This window comes from Alligator sinensis, unplaced genomic scaffold, assembly GCF_000455745.1.
Source record: "Alligator sinensis unplaced genomic scaffold, ASM45574v1 scaffold1_1, whole genome shotgun sequence".
Taxonomy (NCBI): domain Eukaryota; kingdom Metazoa; phylum Chordata; order Crocodylia; family Alligatoridae; genus Alligator; species Alligator sinensis.
The window spans coordinates 1024279-1033563 of NW_005842556.1; the positions used below are offsets into that span (position 1 = coordinate 1024279).

The window sequence follows — 9285 nt, forward strand, 5'->3', positions numbered from 1 at the left end:
CCATGCCCCCACAATTATCATAGGAATATTGATGCTGTATCACTCTACCTGAAGAGGATCCATGAAACCAAGAGAGCAGGGGAAAAAGTGTATGCTGAGCCTCCTGTCTGAAGAACCAAAAAGTCAACATTATTCAACATGTCTGGGAGAAGCTCCAAGAGGTAACTGGACTGAAGAAGTGGCTGCTATTTTGCAATTTTCCACTGTGTTGTACTGCCCAAGTCCATGCTCTAAACTAATAATGGAAAGAAACTGCAACCAGGAGACTGAATTCCTGTTCACAGGACTCACAGATCACCACATTTATCAGATCCCTCTCTTTCTGCTCTTCCTAGCAGTTTATCTCATCACTATGGTAGCCAACATTGGGCTGATCTTTCTAATCTGGGTTGACTCTCGGCTTCACACCCCCATGTATTTTTTCCTTCGTTATTTGGCTTTTGTTGATCTCTGTTATTCAACAGTCATCACTCCCAAGATGCTGTCTGATTCTTTAACAGAGAGCAAAATCATTTCTTACATAGGATGTGGGGTTCAGGTTTTTCATTTTACTGTCTTTGTTGTAACTGAAGGTTTCCTCTTGGCCACAATGGCATATGACCGTTATGTGGCTATCTCTAGCCCACTGCTGTATTCTGTCATCATGTCCCCAAAACTCCGTGTACAGCTGATCGTTGGTTCCTTCTCTATTGGGTGTGTAAATGGAATGACACAAACTGTGAATATGTCATATTTATCTTTCTGTGGCTCCAAGGTCATTGAGCATTTCTTCTGTGATATCCCCCCACTGATATCCCTCTCTGAGAATGATTCCACAATCAATCAGATTATTCTCCTTGCTTCCACTATTCTATTTGGGTTGTCCAGCGGTGTCATTGTTTTTATCTCATACATTTTCATCCTCTCCACCATCCTGAGGATCCGTTCCACTGAGAGCAAACACAAAGCCTTCAACACCTGCACCTCCCACCTTACAGCTGTTTGCATCTTCTATGGTACTGCTCTCTTTGTATATTTAAAACCCAGCTCCAAGGACTCAAAGCCAGAGGACAAATGGGCCCCAGTCTTCTACACAGTGGTGATCCCCATGCTGAATCCGCTGATCTACAGCTTAAGGAACAAAGAAGTGAAGGATGCCCTGAGAAGAGTGATATCAAAGAATATATCATTTAACACTGTGAATTAATAATCGGATGGCAATAAGACATAACATAGGCATACCTGGCCCAAGCACTTGATCTCATTCTGCTGTGAGTCTGCTTGCTATATTAATTGCATTGAAACTCCCCATTCTGACGGACTGATTTCTTCTATAGTTATATTCTAAACCATCTGTAATGTTGAAAAGGTTTGGGGGACCAAATACGCCATTGCTTTACTAAAAATAACAGATTTTCAAGAAATCCATTTATAGTAATAAAGCATGATAAGATGAGAACAAATAGGTAATATATTCCTTAATCTTTTGCAAATCTCTAAGTTTAACCATTCCATTCTACCATCATATGCCCTAAACATATTTTGACTCTGGCTCTGCCAAAATTATGTATAACCTTAAACAAGGAAATATGCTGCTTTATGCTTTACAAACACACTTGTGCACATTTCGAGATGCTTGAGAGTAGCTCACTTGCAGTACCCTAGGTACAGACAAAACTGTGGTTCTGAGGATGAGACTCTGACCCTGGTTCTCTCTCTGTTCCCAGCATGGTGGTAGTGGTCAGGAGGGTGAAGGTAGGGTTGTAGAGACAAAGATGAATTTTGTTCATGGTCCACATAAGGATGATGTTAAGTAGGTTATGGTTCAGCCTTTGTATGAACTTTAATTTAAAACCTTACATCACCACCAGAGAAGCACACCCAGAGTGAGTGTTTTGTTCAGAATAGGGCATTGTGTTCTATGCTGACACGTGGCCGTGGGCCTGTGGTGTCTTGGTGCATTGAATAGTTGTTTGGAGAGTGAGAGATAGGACTGGGACAGACTTGGTGCGTGTATGTCAATGAATTATTCACTGGTGTGGAGTGTGGAGTTTCAACCTGGTCACCATGGACGGAAGAGACATCTCTCATCTTGAGATACTTCACTGAGATAGCAATGTTTGGTTCCTCAGCACTTCCCCACTGAGCGTGCGTGTACTTTAGCGGAGGCCCTCTATCTCATATACAGTAACTATCACCCTTATCATTCCTACCCTTACCTGAGGTATCCTTGAAGTCTGGTGGTACCAGTGAAGAGAAAGTGGTTAAATAAATATCCCTTCCTTGTTAATAAATTGATTCCCTGTTCCTGAAGCTACTGAGTTGTATATTGTCAACTATAAATGTTTACCTGTTTAACCATAGCATCTGTGTAAGTATTAGTTCAATAAACTCTTCAATTCATAAACTTTAACACTTCAAGTAGTCTCATGGAGTGATTGGCAATTAGTCATTTTAGTCCTCAATTAATTCATCAGTCTAATCTACTCGTGATTAGACACGGGAGGTTGGGCTGTAAGTGGTCTATGGGGCAAAGTTCCACCCTTTCATTGACTGGACTCTGTAGCTGCTATTTTGGCAAAGCACTAATTAGACTCCCATTAGTCCGGGCTCAGCAGGGTGGAGCAAAAAATGTTTACTTCTAAGCCTACCTATTGCACTTTTTTCCCCTTTTCTAAAGAGCTCAGCTCCAGTATGTGGCTGCAGAACTGTCCCTTCACAGACAACCTGGTGCCCATTCCTTGACCTCCACCATAGAACTGCTGTCATTGTTCATTAAGGGAAAGGGACTAGTGATTTGCTAGCTCCACCTTCATCAGGGTCTCCATTCTGTGTTCTGTTGGGCTTAGAGAAATGTCATTTAGGGTCAGATCTCAATTAGTCCACTAAGCAGCTGAAATAAGAGTTAGATTGGATTTTGGAAAGCAAGTCTTTTTATGCTTTTTTTTTTTTACTGGATCAACTGTATAGTTGTAGTTGGACACATTTTCAGGCATCAGGTGCCCTTCCACAGGTCACCTAAATCCCCAGAGAGGCCTGACCTATCAAGTACCTCCCAAGAATGTCATAATCACATAATAATAACCATTATCAAACGATTTGGGTTGGTCTAATAAAAGATATCAAATTCACCCAAGGAACCTTGTCTGCCTATAATCACACTGGCTGCTTTGAGCCCCATGTCAGTTCCCATAGACCCAGATCTCAGGGTGGTCCCACTAGAGTAACCAGGCCCCATTTTCATAGCAGAGAAACAAATTTGAACTGAGTGCCACTTCTGGACACTCAGGCTACATCTTCATGAGATGCTGACTGCACAGCCAGTACTACATAGTCATTTAGTACTTGTATAAACAAGTACTAAACGACTGAGCTGTAACCCAAGTTACTGATCAGTTAGTGCTGAAAAATGCCTTTTTTGTAACACGACAATATAACAACTTGTTTTGAGTGGTAATACCATTTAGATACACTCATCTGTCTACTGCAGGGGTTGGCAAACTTTTGCCACCACAGACCTCTGCTTATAACCCAGTCCCTGCCAAGGGATGCACTCCCAGGAATCAGAAGATGCTGGGACAGGAGTAGTTAGAAAAAGACTCTAGGACAATGGGGACGCGTCCTCTGCTGTAGCAGAGAAAATCAACTGAACAGTGCAGGCAGTAGAGCCTTAGACATGATTCCTCTTCTGCCCTCACACAGAAGACATAATACCTTGAAACAGAAGTGCTTAACCCCCAGTCCACAGGCCAAAATTGGTGACCCAAGTGGACCATGGTGTCTGGCCCACATGACTCCCCACAGGCTGGGACATTTGGCAATAGGGTAGCAGTGGTCATTAGTACTGCCACTCCTCCCCCACTGCCAAATTCACTGCCAGGTTCTTCAAGGTCAGATTGAGGCCAGGCCACACCCTTGCTCTTCCTGTGTGACCAGATTGGGCTAGACCATGCCTTCTCCCCACACAAAGCAGGTTCCCCCCATGCTGTGCTGCTTCCCCTCCCCACCCCCTTCCCCCCAGCAAGGCTGGATCAAGCCATATCAGACATCAAAGAGGGCCCACAGACAGAATCCTGCCCATGGAAGTACTGGGCACTGCCCATCCAGCCTGCAGGGCAGAAAGGTTGAGTACCACTGCCTCAAAACATTAAAAGCACCCTTTCACTTGCCACAGATAAAGTAGTGGGATGCAAGCACAGTCAATGTCCTTCTACTGTAAGGACATGCACAGGAGGACTCCTGCTTCTGTAAGGACAGAAAGTAGTTTGTTAAAATACATTTGTGAGCTTCCAGTAAGAGGACCAAACCCCTACTTCCTCTCCACACTGGGCTACAGAGGAAAGCAAAAATGCCCACTGTGGCCATACGTAAGGCTTCTGTTCATGCTCAGAAGGAACAGACAGGACAAGCAAAGCTTGGATGCACAGGTGGAAATAGAATTGAAACCCTGCATAAAATATTGTTTCCAAAAATGGAACTTACGAAGTTACATTCAAACATATGGGTACCACTTAGGCACAGAAAGGTGAGAAAGGATTTGACTGAACAGTTCCATAGGCTGGCTACCGCAGCATGAGCAACCGAGTGTTTGGGAAATGCCTCTGTCTTTAGGTACTTATCAGACATGATATTTCCTGATCCCCTGAATGGCAGTTTTAGCACCAGTGGTCAAAGACCACAAAAACTCATGAGAGGCGCTTGCAGACAGTGTGAACTTCTATATTATGCATAGCATATGTTGGTTTAGCAACCATCAACCCTTCCAGATCATGGTGTCTGCGTGAGAGGTCAGCCAAACCTTCAACTGATATACTAAACAGGATTATGGAGGAGTGGAGGCTGCCCAGATCTTCCATCCCCTGTCAAGGCTATTGAGACAGAATCCAAAGTCCAGACTAAGTCCAGATGTTTGGTGCCTGTGTAGCTGTTGTTGTATAAGCACCATATAGCATATAGAAAGCTTAATTTTTAATTTCCTGCCTACCAGCTTAAACCTTTGAGTCGGAACCAAAACCTAAGTGAGTCACCATAGCACTTTGCAACAATCAGGCCTTTTACTTTTTCTGGTGGCATGATTTAGGGATTACCAGTAACAACAGTGGAATTGTACTCCCTTCACCTCCTTCTAACCTGGTCTGCAGCCTGGTGGAGAGAGGAGTTCCCTGGGAAGTGAAAGATGCACAGTCGAATCACTTTGGGAAGAGAAGGGATACAGCTCAGGCTGCCATTTCATGGGTGAGAGCATTAAGCTTCTGTCCACACACAAAACAGCCCCAGCCCTAATTCTTAGGGCTGTGCGAAATTTCACCACCAGTTTTGTTTCGACTCGTTTCGAGATTGAAACAGTGAAACTGAAATGAAACAGATATCATTGAAACATCCTCAAAACAAAACGAGGCAAGTTGATGTGTTTCAAAATTTTCTAAACATTTTGACTTTTGAAGCTGAAGCTGGGCTTGCCTTCAGTGCCTTCAATTGTGTTCAGTGCCTGCAGGGACAGAGAAATTGGGAAAGAGAAACTGAAAGTAAGGAGAGGCAGGGGGAACAGGCGGGAAGCAGGGCGGGCAGGGAGGAGAGTGCTTTCATTATTGACTGTGTAGCTGGCCAGTGACTGGCATCCTTCCCTGTCATCCCTTCCAAATCCAGGGCTCTGGGGGAGGGATGGAAAAACTGCATAAAAGGCAGCACTGTTTAAACTTCCCTGCTTAGTTTCTGCCTTGGTGTCAGTTAGTGAGCTGTCTGTGTTCCAGCAGCTCAGTGTCAGACAACTATAGCTAGCAGCAGCACTGATCTTCTAAAGTATTGTAGGGAGCTAGCAAGAAGGATTTCAGATTCAGAATACCTTTTTATTCCAGGCTCTTTTATTTTATTATATTAATTGATTCATTCTTTTGAATTCTATAATTATATTGGATAAGATTACTGTAGAATTTAATTTATATAGGAAGCAGAATAAATTTATATTTTATTTCTATATGTTTAAAGCTTTGCAGCATACATTATAGAATGTATACAGAGACAAAACCACATTTCTATTTGCTTTTATACATTTTTTTTTAAATTTGCATCACACACACACCTTACTGGTACGACCAATGATCTTGTACCACGCTTTTGAATTCATATCAGGGCTAAGCCATATACTTGCCGTTTTAACATTTCTTATTTGCACCAGAAACTAGGCCTGTGTGAGTCAGCAGGTATTCGATCCGGCTTCGGATCCAGACGGTTCAGATGGCAGTGATCCGATCCAGAGCTCCGGATTGGTTTGCCAGTTCGATCCGGCCAAAGCGGCTTCAGAGCCGATTTGGAAATCCGGCCATAAGGTATAATGGGGAATCGATGCAATATCTATAACTTTGTTTTTTGTCTGATTTGGATGAAACATGCAGGGATGGTATCCTCTGCAGAGAACATGAAGCCTGCCAAGCTTCAAGAAGATTGGTGTAGGGGTTTGGGGGAAACTGCACCTCAAGCTGCTAAGAGGCAAAACTTGTGATGTAGGTGGGTGCTTGGGCAACTGAAACAGTCTTGGGGCACAGGGGGATGAAATCTAGTGCAGGCCTGTGTCCTGGGCCCTGCCAGGCCATGAAGTCTGCCAGCTGTGTGTGTCTCGCTGGGGGAGTCTGTCGTCCTGGGCCCTGCACCTCAAGCTGCTGGCAGGCCAAACTTGTCATGTGGGTGGGTGAGATTGTGTGTATGTTAGGGTGCACCCTTCCCTGTGCTGGGGCCTCTGCACAACATGGCAGTGGGCCCCAGTGAGGTCTCCTCCTCCCTACAGCCTCACGTCCAGTCCTCCATGTTACGTGACAACAGGTAAAATAACTTAGCTGGCTCAACACCAGTAGCATCAGCAGCAGCATCAAAGGTACCCAAACCGAACTGTCACAGAGCCTGTCGTTTTATAAAGGAATTGACAGCAAGAAGTAAAGATTTGTTGTGTTGGACATATGATGTTACTCATGGTGTGTGATGGCCTATCTTGTGTTTTTATGCCCAGCTATGAAAAGCGGTTTGTACATTCAAACAAGCACCTAACCTCATCACCAGGACTGAAGCCAACTTCCTACAGCTCAAAACACAAAACCTACCAACTATCTCCAGTACCCCCACAAACTGCACACCAGAATCTATCAAAGACAAGAATAGTTGTGGGGGCACATTCCTCATGAAAAAAACACTTTGCCTCCAGTCTGTCAGGCCTGATCCCGAGAGGGAACAAATTACAATGCAAACCACTTTTCAGAGCTGGGCCTATGAACTGCACTTCATCAGCCTCCTAGGTAGTAGGTACAGAAACTCATGGACTCAATATACACAGTGGAGTTCTGGCACACTGCGACCTGACGGACATCTGGCACCCCAGGCACCTCTGCGCTTTTACCTGCGCTGCTACATCTGCCTTTCCCCCCTGCCCCCGACCCCAGCCTGTTCCTCCCCCCGTTGACACCTCCATCTCCATTTTCACTTACTGGCTTTCTTGCCTGAATTGCACACCAGGCCAGCCTCTGGCTTCTTTACTATTCCTTCCATCCAGGACCAGGAGACATATCAACTGCAGGTAGCTCCTCAGCCTGACAAAGGGTTTTTCAACCTGAAAGCTTTCTAAAATATATTTCTCTAACTATTCCATTTTTTTCCCATAATGAACATATAAACATAAAAACACAAAATAAGCAATCACTCACCATGAGTAACATATATCCAACACAACATCTTTACTTCTTGCTGTTAATTCCTTTATAAAAAGAAAGGCTCTGTGACCATTCAGTTTGGCTACCTTAGATGCTGCTGGTGCTACTCATGCTGACTGTTGAGACACCTATGTTGTTTTTACCTGCTGCCATTTACAGTGGTGGACCGGACCAAGGCTGTAGGGGAGGAGGAGTCTTCACAGGGGCACACTGCTGTGTTGTGCAGAGGCCTCAGCACCAGGAAGGGTGCACCTGAACACGTACACAGTGGCATCCACCCATGTCAGGAGTTTTTCCTGCCTGCGACCAGAAGTGCAGGGCCTCAGAAACCCTCCCTCCCCCCACCACCACTTGCATCTCCTTGACAGCTGGCAGGCTTCATGGCCACAGCAGGGCCTAGCAGGCCTGCAGTTTTCACTCCCCTCTGCCCCAAGACAGGCACAGTCCCACAAGCATCCACGACAAAAGTTTTCCCTGTCAGTAGCTAAAGGTGCAGGGCCCCAGAACCCAGAAGCCCCTGCACCTGTCTCCTTGAAACTTGGCAGGCTTTGTGGCCTCAGCAAGGGCTAGCATGCAGTTTGACCCCGCTCTGGCTTAATACAACACATGATATGAGTTTTGCTTTCAAGACTTTGGGGTACTTTTTCCCCGAACCCCCTGCACCTATCTCTGCGGAACTTGGCAGGCTTCATGCCCTCAGAAGGAGCTGCGATTCCTGAAAGTTTCATCCAAATCAGGCCTGAAATGACAAAGTTATAGGCTGTTTCAAGCTTCCCCATTATAACCTGTGGGTGAAATGTCGAAACAGTATTGAAACAGCAAAACTGTTTCAAAGAAATGGAATGGAACAGCTGTTTCGAACTGAAACAAAATTCAAACCAGAACACTGTTCCATCGAAATGCTGGTCAAAACGCAACGCTGCCATTTCGCACAGCTCTCCTAGCTCTGTGTTTTCAAGTGACAATGGCTCTGGACTGCTATGTTTTATACAAAATTCAGTGCTGTCACTGGAAGCACGTACTGCTTTACATAGTGACGTATGGTTTTGCAGCTGTTGCCACTCATCTGTTGTATAATATGCTTCTGGTAGAAGTAGTCATCCAGGAAGTGAGAATCCTGGGATCTAGGCCCTCCTCAGCATTAGGATGGGAAAATTCAGGCACCTGGCAGCCAAGTATGAATGATTCTTAGGACCACAAAAACAGCCCTCAATAGGACATGTAACTTTGTAACTCAGAGATGAGGGCATACCGCTGGGAACTGTGACACCTAGGTTCTAATCCCAGACTTCTCTCGCACTATATAGTCATTAAATAGGAAACATAAAGAGTCCTCCAAGCAGAGCCACACTCAGGAATTCCCCTTTCCACTGGAGTATTCTCAGACTAGAGTGGCAGGGTCACATCCCTCTTGTTTACTTTCTTCTTGGGCCAGTGAATATATATCTCTTGTACAGTGTCAAGAATTCAACTGACGGGGCAGATTCTACTTTCCTCACCACCACTTCAGCCTCGCCATATGGGACAGATGGGTTTGAACCCCCTCAGGTTGAGGAGGGCTTAAAAACCTGGCCTTCCCCTCCATGGACAAGTGCTCAAATCATTCAGCAGG

General features: G+C 45.0%; 1 protein-coding gene across 1 annotated transcript; it reads left to right on the forward strand.

The window, feature by feature from the left end:
• The first annotated feature begins 241 nt into the window (after positions 1–241).
• LOC102381338 (olfactory receptor-like protein COR4) lies at positions 242–1186 on the forward strand. Its single transcript, XM_006032249.1, has one exon. The coding sequence runs from the start codon at positions 242–244 to the stop codon at positions 1184–1186; it is 945 nt and encodes a 314-aa protein (XP_006032311.1).
• The last annotated feature ends 8099 nt before the right edge of the window (positions 1187–9285 follow it).

Coding starts and splice junctions, on each gene's coding strand:
- LOC102381338 (XM_006032249.1), top strand. CDS start 242: ATGGAAAGAAACTGCAACCAGGAGACTGAATTCCTGTTCACAGGACTC.